The 12765-nt window shown below is 47.4% G+C and overlaps 1 protein-coding gene across 1 annotated transcript; it reads left to right on the top strand.

The window, feature by feature from the left end:
* Nucleotides 1-631: 631 nt before the first annotated feature.
* Nucleotides 632-5786, top strand: LOC125908789 (glutamate receptor ionotropic, kainate 4-like). Its single transcript, XM_049611600.1, has 2 exons — nt 632-1001; nt 5574-5786. Exons 1-2 carry the CDS (start codon nt 888-890, stop codon nt 5691-5693), a joined length of 234 nt encoding a protein of 77 aa, XP_049467557.1. The 5' UTR covers nt 632-887; the 3' UTR covers nt 5694-5786.
* Nucleotides 5787-12765: the final 6979 nt, after the last annotated feature.

Raw genomic sequence — 12765 nt, 5'->3', positions numbered from 1 at the left:
GACAGCAGACAGCTGGGGGGAGGGGGGGGAGGGGGTGGTGGGGAGAGTCCTTCGCTCACAATCCCATATTTTCGCTTTGTTCTGGGCCCACGTTATTGCCTGCTGGAGTGCAGTTCAAAGCCTGTCCTCTTACCATCATAATGATACCTGGTCTTAATGCAGCCACCCTGCTCTGAGGAATTCAAAGGGTTTTGTTAGGCCTGTTAACTGGGCCTTATGATCTTGAGGAAACGCCTCCCCCACATCTACATGAAAACAAAGGCTGGGCTCTTGTAGGGCTAGATGGAACATCTGTGAACATCCATGGGCGTTCGTGACGGGTGAGGCGTGGGCCTGAGCACTTTACAGATTATCTCAGTTAGTCCTCGCCACCGTCCTGGGAGCCGGCTGCTGTTACTTTCGTTTTTCAGATGAGGAAACTGAGGCCAAGAGCCCCGGCCACGTGAAAAGGTCACTTCATGAGTGGGTGGCCAAGTTAGGGGGAGACCCCAAGCCCGCTGGTCTCTGAACCCTGGTCTCGGCCGCTCCCGAGCGCTGTGGGAAGGAGAGTGGGCCCTCAACCCACTCGAGGGACCTCCGTCTCTCTTTAGAAGAGCCTTGCTGAGGGCTTTGGGGGAGGCCATAGGGGCTCGGGAGCATCCTTTTTACTTTAGAAGGGACTGTCGAAGCCCACAGAGGTTGAGACGCCTGCTCAGCACCGGCAGTAGGGCCGGACCCACGACCCCGCCTCCAGCCCCGGTCTTTGCTTGTCTCGCTTTTGCTCCAGTGTCTCCCCAGGCAGCACGGCGGACCCTCAGGGGCTTCATCCTCTCTCCCCTCCAGGCCTTTTAAACCTGGAGAGGCTGCTGCGGCAATTTCTTATCTCCAAGGACACACTCTCCGTCCGGATGCTGGATGACACCCGGGACCCCACCCCGCTCCTCAAGGAGATCCGGGACGACAAGACAGCCACCATCATCATCCATGCCAACGCCTCCATGTCCCACACCATCCTCCTGAAGGTGGGAGCCGGGCCGGGTGTGGTGGGCGGGGAGCATCCTTCTCCCTCCTCCCTCTCTCCTCCTGAGCTGGTGCCCTGCTCCCTCTTTGCCTTGGGTGTTCTCCCTGGGTCATGGCCTCCGAACCCTGGCAGACTTCTCTGTGCTTCACTTGCAATGGATGGCTCCTGCAAGCTGAAAGAAAAAGCGGAATGAGGATGATGTTATAAAAATATTAACTCCTGGTGCAGCCGGGCGGGCAGCCCCCAGCTAAGACCCTGCCAGGGTCGGTGGGTTCCCAGGAGGGGCCGGGGCAGTGGGGGCAGGGCACTTGGGGCAGAGGCTGTGTGCCAAGTGGTTCAAAAGTACTTCCATATTTTGACAAGCTGGGCAGTCCCGTGAGTGTGTACCGTCCTCTGTGATCCCCGTACGGTGTACTAGTTTGCAGACTGCTGCTGTGTAATATCCCAGCATAATCCTCTCGATGACTGTGTGGGGCCGGTATCCTGTCTTCCCTCGACAGATGAAGACACTGAGACTCTGGGAGAGGAACGGCTTTGTCCGAGGCTCCACCAGTGAGGAGCAGAGCCGGGCCGGTACCCATTGTCTCTGACAGCTAATCGGCAGTTTCTTCTACCTACCCCTCCTCAGAATACAAGGGGCAGGGTGGCGGTCCCTGGATCAGAACTCACAGTAAGAGAACCTGGAGCTCTGTGAGTGAGGCCCATCTGAGAACGAGAGAGAGACAGAGGAAGACCAAGAGAGAAGTCAGGTGCCAGGGGAACAGCTGGAAACATCTGGGCAGCCTCAGAGTCCCCTGCCACCAGTTCCTGGGCTGGTGGCTGGGCTAGCCATGTAACCCCAGACAGACAGACCCTGCTGCGGACTCCCCTGTGGCTCCCAGCAGCTCCCCCAGGCACACTGGCCTCTTCCAGGGCCCCTCTAATTGCACATTTAAACTCAACCTGCCATCTTCCACTGGGGGAGCGAGGCTCCTTGTTAACCTCTGCCAAGCTGTGAGGAGCCCGCCAGACACTCAGCTGATTGTCTCTTCCTCCCCTTCCCCCTCTCCCTCTCCTACCCACCCCTCCTCAGCTAGTTTTGGTCTCAGAGTTAATAAGAGATTTGAATGAGTTCTCTGAGTACTGAGGGCTGTCCCTTCAGCCCGTTGCTATAGTAATTTTGCACAGCTCCAAACCCACGTCTGTCTGGGAGCATATACTCCAACTCTCACACATACACACACACACACACACACACACACACACACACACACACACACTCAAACAGAATTTTTTTCTGTATTTCTTTTCTTATGTCTGGGCCTATGATCAATGAAGTTATCAATGATGGAAAAAATCCTCTAGATTTTAGGGGAAGCTGGGGGCAGGGAGTAAGGTAATTGTCACCTTCCTTGCAGAGTCAGGACAATGCACAGTCCCTGCTGCAGTAGCCAGAGCCCATCCCTGGACAGCCTCCAGGCTGAAGCCTTTTGGGGGCATCCCTTATAATGATAGTGTAATAACCTCCGAATGCTTTATGGCTCCCAGCATGCGTGATCGGGCTCTTTTATTTTCTAATAATATGTCTATCGTTGAAATTTTAGAAAGTACAGGGGCGCCTGGGTGGCTCGGTCGGTTAAGCACCCGACTTTGGCTCAGGTCATGATCTCGCAGTCCATGAGTTCAAGCCCCACATCGGGCTCTGTGCTGACAGCTCAGAGCCTGGAACCTGCTTCCGATTCTGTGTCCCCCTCTCTCTCTGCCCCTCCCCTGTTCATGCTCTGTCTCTCTCTGTCTCAAAAATAAATAAACGTTAAAAAAATTTTTTAAAAAACCATATAACCGTTCTTACCTCTATTCAGTTCAACTTTAAAAAAAAAAAGAAATTTTAGAAAGTACAGAAAAGCACATAGAAGCAAATAGAAATCATCATAGCTGCTTCTTTCTTTCTTGAAGCCTTGACTTTGAGGTCTGATAGAAAAATCTTACAGGGACACATGGAAAAGTAAGACATTCCGTCACCCAGAGACAGCCACTGTGAAATTTTGTGGTCTATCCTATCTACCTTTGTAGACACATTTGTTTGTTTTCAAAATGATCGTCGCACGGCCCATGTACTTCTGTAACCTGCTTTTTTTCCCACTCAACGATGTGCCATGCGTTTTGCTTTGTGTCGTTACGTATTTGTCTGCAAATATTTTAATGGTGCATCATTTCTTATCATGTGGGCATACCATAATTTATTTAACCATCCCTTTATTGTTGGAGGTACAGGTTGTTTTCAGTCTTTTGCTGTTATAAACAATGTGGGATGTGCATCTTTGTACATAAATCTTTATGCACGTTCACGAATATTTTCTTAGCATAAATTTCCAGAAGTGAAATTACCGAGTTAAAGATATGCATGCTTTTAAGGGTTTTGATATGATTTGCCAGATTGCCTTTTAAAAAGGCCATAACAATTTATACTCCCATAAGTGTATAGGTATCTTATGGCACCCTTGCCAATACTGGGTATTTTCATTCACGACACTTTTTTGTCAATGGCTGTGCTTTTGAAGAAAACTCTCCCCGTAATGACGATTATTGGCAAAGGGTTCTGCTGGGTGACCGGTGGCAGGCTTTCCTGGGACCACTTGTTGCCCTCAGCCCCTGTGACCTTAGAACCAAGCCCGTCAATGACGAGCGAGGCTTCGGAAACCAGTTCCCTTTGTTTCCGTTTGACTTCCTAGTGCCCCCAGCAGGGATGCCCTGCATCGGGTCTGGGCTGGGGCTGCAGGCAGCTCCTCTCCAGGGTTACAGCACAGCCCTGGGGGCTGGGGGGTGGGGCTCCACGAAGGATGGATTCAGTGTGGGAAGCAGTGTGAGCAGAGAGCACAGGGAGCTTCCGGAAGGCTCGGTGTTCACACGCAAGCCTGGCCCTGGAGCTTGGCAACACTCTGCTTGCTGTCTCTCGATTTCAGAAGGATTTGCAGAGTAATCCCCTACTTTATTGAGCAGCTGTTCCGGCAACAAACTTCGTGTTTACCCAGAATTCCGGTCTTAAAAACCAAGGATCTCTTGTCTTTTATCTTTGGGTAGCAGACTTCACAAATGGGTTTTAACTATCTGACGGTGCCCCCTCCCCGTCCCCTGGCCCCTGCCCATCCCTGCAACCAGGGGGCTCCCACCCATCTAGGCAGTGATGAACCGGCAACGGCACTTTTATATGGACTGTTGGGGGGCGGGGATGGGCATCAGGCCATACCAGCCTCTTGGGAGTTGAGGAGGAAGCAAGGCCTCATGTGACCGACCCCAGCACCGTCTTGCCCTGGTGTAGAGCCCTTCTGTACTTCGGTCTCCAGTGGAATCGTGGCAATAGAAGGACTCCAGCCTGCTCTTAGAGGAGTCTGTGGGGGCTCCTATCAGAACGTTCACAAAGTTACCAGAGTTCCTCAAGAGAAAAACACTTTGTAACAGGAAAATGTAATCACCCTGGCCCTTGTTTTCCCCTCACGCACCTCCATAGTCACGACAGAAGCGGTTTCCCAGTGGCCCTGGGGCTGCAAGATACATGATGAAAATCTGACTGTCAGAAGGCATGAGGACCCTGGGGAGAGCCGGGCTCATTATTTACCTGATCTACTTGTCGGCTTCTGTGGCACCTGTCATGCTCAAAGCCGGGCACACTGACGGGGGAGGTTGGTGTGGGGGACCTGTGATGGCTACAAAGATCAGACAAGAGGGAGGCTGTTCTGGAGTCGCAGCCTCCCAACTCTGGGACGATAACACGCGGGTGTGCTCTGATCAAGGGTGAGGCATGTCACAAGCAGCTTGTTCCTTACTACTAATAAAGGACCAAAGTTTGCAAATGATTCACTTGTTTCCTACATTACTGCAGATTCAAAGACTCTTAGGAGCCTGGCTCGCTCGCATTTGTCGGGTTGAGTTAATTTGGGAATTGCCTACAACCCACAGACTCTCCTGACTCTGCCTCGGCCCCTGAGAGTTGTCAGTACCTCCATCAATATCACGGTCCTCTGGGGGAGAGTATAGTTTGGTTAAAAGGACTGAAATTAGGCCGCCTGGCTTTAATTTCATCTTTTTCCACTTATGAGATGTATGATCTTGTACCAGTTCCATAGCCCTTTGGTGTTTTGATGTCCCTGGCTGTCAACATGGGGCGTGGGGGAGGAGTCATAGTGCCTACCTCATCGACTTAACCCAAGCGAAATGCTTTCTAGTGCTTGGCCCATACTAAGGAGTGGGTACGTATTAGCCATTGTTATTGCTAATAGTTTGGGAGATAATTATTTTAGCCTGTTTTATTATTTGCTTCATTTCCCTTAAAGTCATTTTGGTTTCCATAATATCTGGTTATATCCGTGGGAATGTGTTGTGCATGAGAACATCAGCTGCTGTGAGTGTCACTGCAGGGGTGGAGAGCAGGGTGGCAGGGGAGAGACCCTCCACCAAGTCATCCTCCAAGTCAAGGGCAATGTAAGAACCGAAGGGAAGGGGGTCAGACAAATGGCGGACACTTGGAGCCCTTACTGCTCATTCACTTCTAGTGGGTTTTTGTTTTCTCTCTAATCTCCTTCTCTTCCCTTTGCAGGCAGCTGAACTCGGGATGGTGTCGGCCTATTACACATACATCTTCACTAATCTGGTAAGACATTTTCACAGCTCACCTCCTTGGCACAGAGTATCAATAATTAGAGTCAGCGGGGTGTGATGGAATGAAGCCCAGGAGATGGGGAATGGGGGAAATTAAAGCAGAGGAACAGAAGCCAACCAGAGAGGCAGGGCATTCTAGAAACATGGAAGTCCAGGAGCTACTGGGATTCTCATCTCAACAACTCTTAGCCTTGGGAGGGTGGGAATTGGGGGAGTCTAATGCCTCCATCCAAATGCCACCAGCTACCTAGCATCGAGTCCTCTGGTGGATGTGTCTTCTCTGTAGGTCCAGTTACTGGCCTGCAGTCCAACCATGGATTGTCAGACCCTTAATGCTCAAAGGTAGGACAGCCGGGCCACAAAAGTACACATCGTACGAGGTTAGAACCGGATGCACCTACAGAGGCTGCCTTTGCCGAATCCCCTTATTTTGCAGATGAGAAAAACAGGTCTATAGAAATTTTATTGACTCAGGTTGGAGAACTAGCTTTGCCACACACTGTGTGCTCTTCAACAAGCATGGAGCCTTGGTTTCCTTATCTGTAAAATGGGGATAAGAACAGATATGTCAGAGAGTTGCATGATTTAATCTACACGGAGGCATTTTGAAACTGTAAAATACTAAGAAGTATGCAAGGTTGTGGTGAAGGATGGACACTCCGTAGAAGGAACCTCAGAGAACTGGTTTTTTAAAAAATGTTATAACTTTACTTTGAAATGATTATAGATTCACAGGAGTTGCAAAGATAGTACAGAGAGGTACTGAGAGGTACCATGTACCTTCAACTGAGTTTCCTCCATTTAGTTACATCTGACATAATTGCGGTGTGATTATCAAAACCAGGATATCAAAATATCCAGTCTATCAAACCTGTGTAGATATATGTAAATCCCACTGTAACCAAAACGACCCCATCTCATCACCCAAAGATCTCCCTCATGCCGCCATTTTGTCTCACCCGCCACCCTCCCTCCCACCACCTCTAACCCTTCACAACCCCTAATCTGTTCTCCATTTCTACAGTTTTATAATTTTGAGAGTGTTACATAAATGGAATCATGCAGTGTATGACCTTTTTCACTCAGTGTGATGCCCTTGAGACCATCCAAGTTGCATGAATCAGTAGTTCGTTCCTTTTTATTGCTGAATCGTATTTCTCGGTGTCGATGTACCACGGTTTGCTTAACCATCCACCTACTGAGAGACATTTTGGTTGTTTCCACTTTCTGACTGTTACAAACAGAGCTGTCATAAACAATCATTCAGAGAAGAGGTTTATTTTATTTCATAAATGCGTGGATGTCGAGATCACTTAGCTCGGTGGCCCCTTCATGCAGACGTGCTTTTGACCACCTCTTGTGTAACAGGGACCGGGCCAGGCATTAGGGAGGAAAATGAGAATAAGAAACCAAGCCTGCCTTGGGAAAACTCAAAGTACCTACTGCAGTGCAAAGGGGTAACTTCTAGTAGATGTGTAGACAAAGCACACTAGATCCTGGTAGAGGGGCCACTTGCTCAATGTGGGACAGGCAGGACATGCTTCACCGAAGAAGAGGCCTTTAGGCTATGCCTTAAAGGGGGTTAAGGGTTTTTTCTAGATTAAAAAAGGAAGAGCGTTCTGCCTAAGAAACAGCTTATCCACGTCTCTGGAGGTTTGAAAGGACATGGCAAGTCCAGGAAACAGTGAGTCACTTCAGACTTACTGCCTGCTCCAGGATGGGCATGTTAGCCAATTACTGTTCATTTATCTATTTACATCCATCCTTGAAAGTTACTTATTGAGAGGATTTAAGGCCGATGTCAATGAATTTTAAGATCCCTGCTAGGTTGGGGAGCAGAACACGACATCTACAGGTTTGACTCTTAAATCTTAAAGTGAAAAAGGCTCGGGAGAAGTTACGACCTTCTCAGCCAACATATGTGATGGGCGATCTAGGGGATCATGCAGTGTCCCTCCTGGATTTAGGGACCTGCTTTCCTGAAATGTCCTGCACGGTTGAGGAGATGCCTGCTCACAGAGACAGGCTGGGACTCTGTGATCTGTATTCTTTTCCAGCTGTATGTAGGTTCTTATGAAGAACCCTTTCTCGGGGCTGCTGTGGAATTGCTATCCCTGAAGCGTGCGGAGGCCTTTGCTCTCAGAGTCGAGACATTTTGGAGGAATCGAGTGTGGCTTCTTTTCTGGTATAGGGACTCCCTCAACACAGGCTTGCCAGAAAGCCATTCAGCGTTTCCCAGTTCACCACCCCCACCCAACTGCCTACTCTGTTGTTGGAATTTTTTTTTTCAATGCTTAATTCTTTATTTAAAGAGAGAGCACAGTGGGGGAGGGGCAGACAGAGAGACAGAGACTCAGAATCCGAAACAGGCTCCAGGCTCTGAGCTGTCAGCGCAGGGCCTGACGCAGGGCTCGAACTCTCGAACCGCGAGATCTTGACCAAAACCAAAGTTGGACGCTTAACTGACAGAGCCACCCAGGCGCCCCCTGTGGTTGGGATTTTTAATGGAGTCCTAGCATACATACGGAAGACCACACGAATCATAGGTGCACAGATTAGTGAATGTTTTTCAGGTGATTGCACCTGTGTAAGCAGCACCCAGATCCAGCATTAGAACACGACCAGCACCCCAGTCCCTCTCATACCCCCTCCCAGTGACTACCGGGCAAAATGTAGAACAGAAAGAATTTCTTTGTTTGCTTATTTATTTTTTTTCCTATCCAGCACTGCTGCTGTAAATCACGGCATTAACATGTAAAAAGGGAGAAAAGGATTAGACTATTCCCAGAGCAATGCAGAAGCATTTGCTTAAAGTAAGGAGGCATCTGGGGGAGCCCGGGGAAGTTGGCAGCAGAGTAAAGGGAGATGGCAGTACAATCGGGTTCCATCTGGGGAGCTGGGAAGTGGAGGGAAGAAGAGGGAAGAGGCAAGCCAGGGGCTGCCTCATGCACCCCCGCCAGGGGTGCCCCCCACATTGGGCAGCCACGTCAGCAAAGGAGGACAAAGTTAAGTAGCAAGTCATAGCCGTGACTTAGCAGATGGAAGGAGGCCAGTCATTTGGAATATGAGTTCCCAGGACAGTCACCAGAACGAGGTGGAGTTGCTTGGCTTGGAGATTTTTAAGAACGCATCACCCACGCTATGTACTGCCACTGCCTCTTTTCAGGACTGATAATAATGAGTGTGACGATTTATCTCGTGGAGAAAAAGCACAGGCCTGTGAAGTCAGGAGACCCAGGTCTATGCCCCACTCTGCTTTATACGCTGTGTGGCGTTGGGGGGGAGTCACGCTGACTCTCTGAGCCTGTTTTCTCCTTTGTAAAAAAAAAATGGGGATGATAAAACCTCACAAGTTTGTTGTGAGGATAAGTCAAAACTGCATTGTCAATTGAAAAGTACTGTGTGTTTTTAAGGCATTGTATTTGTTTTATGTATAACACTGTGATACTTGCAGCTTTCAAAGAGCTTTCTTTTCTTCGGGGGGCCCGAAACTGAATGTGATGAGCTCTGGGAACATGCCTCAGTCAGAGAGTTCTTTGAACCTGGAATTAACAGGACTCACACAGTTTGTAAGTTTGCAAGGAAAAATTAAAAAAATTATATCTGTATGAGTGATGATGGCTGAATAACATTCAAGAAAATAGGAGCAGAGCCATTGCAAGAATCAGTGGGAGAATATTCTGGAAGCCTCTCGTTAGTGCTTTGGCTTTCTAGAAAGGACAGGCCCCTATCAAGAGTGAAGAAACTATTTGTAAGTCCATTCTTCCTGCCTAGTTGCAGTTGAAGCCTTGGAACAGAGAGGGAGGGGCTTTGTACAGAGGGAATGAGTTCCCTCCATGTTTCTCACATCCCTTTCCCCCACATACACATGCCGCCTGGACTTTAATACTTATATATTCCTTCTCTGAATTCCTCTGGGATAACCATCATGGCCCAGCTCTCTGAATTCTGCCACAGTGATGCAGCGGGTACTCAGATTAGCTTTTTGAAAGCTACCACCATGAGCTGGAAAAGCATGGGCCTTGACATTAGGCAGATGTGATTTAGCACTCTAGTTTGACCAGCTACCGGCTGTGTGATCCTGTGCAGGTAACTTAACCTCTCTGAGCCTCAGACACCTCATCTGTAAGTGGACGCTCATAATACCTGCCTCTGGAGATGATAACCACATAGGAACCGCCTCACAATACACGTTTCGTAAAGAGAAGGTATTATTTTTAGAAGTCCTATTTATGCTTCCCATGTGTTAAAAAGAACAGGCGATACTTATCTGCTACCCAGCCTCTAATGGCCTGTAATAGTGACTCCTGTAATGCCATCTTATTTATTTCCAAGGGATGAATAGAACTAGGTTAGTTACTATACATGGCTGAACTGACCAGAGTAGGGTTTGTTTGTGTTGGTAATTACTGAGTAATTGATCAGGTTCTCATACTTCATTCCCTTCTAGGCATTAAGAAGGCTGATGGATACTTCCATTTTTAGTTTTTTGAGGAACTGCCATACTGTTTTCCTGATGGCTACACCGGTTACATTCCCGCCAACAGTGCGTGAGGGTTCCAATTTCTCCATATCCTCACCACCACTTATTCTTACCTTTTTTTGTTTCTAGCCATTCTGACAGGTGTGAGTTGGTACCTCATTGTGGTTCTGCTTTCGCATTTCCCTGGTGATCAGTGATGATTGAGCATCTTTTCATGTGTCTGTTGCCTATCTAAATACCGTATGGTGCAATAATTCCACTTCTGTCCATATTTACCCAACAAAAGTGAAAACTCCAGTTCAAAAAGATATACACACCCTCTATGTTTATTGCAGCATTATTCCCAACAGCTAAGATATGGAAGTAACCCAGTGTCCATCGATGGATAAATAAAGAAGAGTGTGTGTGTGTGTGTGTGTGTGTGTGTGTGTGATGGAATATTACTCAGCCATAAAAATGATGAGGTCTTGCCATTTGTGAGAACACAGATAGGCCTAGAGGCTATGATGCTAAATGAAATAAGTCAGACAGAAACAAATACTACACGATTTTATTCATATGTGGAATCTAAAAAACAAATCAACAACAAAAACAGAGACTCACATAGAGCAGAAACTCATGGTTGCCAGAGGAGACGAGGGTGGGGGGATGGGTGAAATGTGTGAAGGGGATTAAGAGGTACAAACTTCCAGTTACAAAAAAAATTTACATCATAGGGATGAAAAGTACAGCATGGGGAATATAGTCAATAATATTATAATAACTTTTTATGGTGACAGATGGTGACTACCCTTCTCGTGGTGAGCATTTCATAAAATATTGTCAAATCACTGTGCTATACACTTGAAACTAATGTAATATTATATGTCAACTACATTTCCATGAAAAAATAAATGGAAATTAAAAATTTTTTTAATGTAAAAAAAGAAGGCTGGTTGATTTAGGGCATCTGTAATAAATCAATTCGATTGACTGCTCTAGATTTGATCAGTTGATTGCCCATCATAAGAGCTGGGAGAAAAATATCCATCATGAATCAAACTTCTAACCCATCAATTTAGTTGACCCTATAGAAAGCCGTTTTTTCTCTCTGTCGGGGTCTGGGCAGCAGGAGACTGAGTGTGCCAGTCCCGAGCTTTGGGGGCCAGGGGTGACTGACACAGGGAAGGAAGTGAGCCAGAGCTCGCTGGCCAGGAGGACCATGCAGCTACCATGGACAGAGCCAGGGAGGCCTGGACAGGTCCAGGGAAGAGCCAGGTCTGGTGGTACAGCAGAGGCCGAGGCTCAGTGAAGGAGTGACAGTGAGATGTCAGGCAATGAGAGAGACACTTCAGCGAGATGGGAGAGACCAGGGTATAGGGACAGACCCTCTCCTGACCAGAGGAAGGTGTCATTGGTGGGAAATTTATAGATGTTGGAGGCATACAGTTGTAGCAAACAGCAAAACAGATGTCCAGGGCTTTTATTTACACATCTATTTCAGAATGAGATTTGGGATAGTTTGTACTGGGGTCGGAGGTTTGGTGAAACAGCTTCTTGCCCTGGTTCTGGTTCTGGTTCTGATGGGTCACGATTTAGTCCCAACAAAGCAAACCTCTAATGAACAGGTGGGAACAGGCCTCTGCGGGTACCTGGCTAACGTGGGAGCCCAGGGCAGAGGAGTGGTAACTTCATAACTTTTAAAACTTTAATGGAAAACTACGAACCAGGATGTTCATTTGGCCAGAGATCAGGACGGGAACCAGAAGGAAGCAAGTCCTGGCAGGTAGACCAGAGGGAGGGTGAGAGTCCAGACCCAAACAGGGAGCAGAGCAGGGCAAACAAGAAAATTACTTGGCATTAATTACATTCACAATGTCATACAACCATCATCACTGTTTCTAAAACTTTTTTTTTTATCACCCCAGACAGGAACTCTGTACCCATTATGTAACTAATAACTTTTCATCCCCCTCCCCCCAGCCCCGGGTAACCTCTTACGGGTTCTCTGTCTCTGTGCCTTAGCCTTTCCTCGATATTTCATACAAGTGGAATCATACCATATTTGTCCTTTTGTGTCTGGCTCATTTCACCAGCACACTGTTTTCTAGGTTCATCCATGTTATGGCAGGCATCACAGCTTTATTTTTTTTTTTACTTTTTTTATGTGGGAAAATACACAAAACATAAAATTTACCATTTTAGCCCCTTTTAAGTATACCACTTAGTAGAAATAAGTACACTCACATTGACGTCGTCACTATCTGTCTCCAGAACTATTTTCAGCTTCCTGAACTAAAAGTTCACACACCTACTGAACAATAACTCCCCATCCTTTCTTCCCCCCACCACCCTGCCCTGACCGCTGGCAACCATTGTTCTTTCTGTTGCTATGAATGTGCCTGTTCTAAGTACCTCTTATTTGTCCTTTTGTGTATGACTTACTTCACTTGGTGTAACGTCTTCAAGGGTCATTCATGTGTCAGAATTTCCTTCCTTTTTAAGACTGAATAACGTTCCATTGTATGTGTAGACCATTCTGTTTATCCATTCATCCATCAGCCGATACTAGGGTTCCTCAATTTTCTGGCTGTTGGAGATAATACTGCTATGAACGTGAGTATATAAATATCTGTTTGAGTCCCCGCATTCAGTCGTGTTGGGTATA

The sequence above is a fragment of the Panthera uncia genome, chromosome D1 (genome assembly GCF_023721935.1).
Source record: "Panthera uncia isolate 11264 chromosome D1, Puncia_PCG_1.0, whole genome shotgun sequence".
NCBI classification, from domain to species: domain Eukaryota; kingdom Metazoa; phylum Chordata; class Mammalia; order Carnivora; family Felidae; genus Panthera; species Panthera uncia.
The sequence above is the reverse complement of the archived record's forward strand: the minus strand, read 5'-3'. Positions and strand labels throughout refer to the sequence as shown.

Coding starts and splice junctions, on each gene's coding strand:
- LOC125908789 (XM_049611600.1), top strand. CDS start 888: ATGCTGGATGACACCCGGGACCCCACCCCGCTCCTCAAGGAGATCCGG. Junction 1,002..5,573: donor CCCACACCATCCTCCTGAAG/GTGGGAGCCGGG, acceptor TTCCCTTTGCAG/GCAGCTGAACTCGGGATGGT.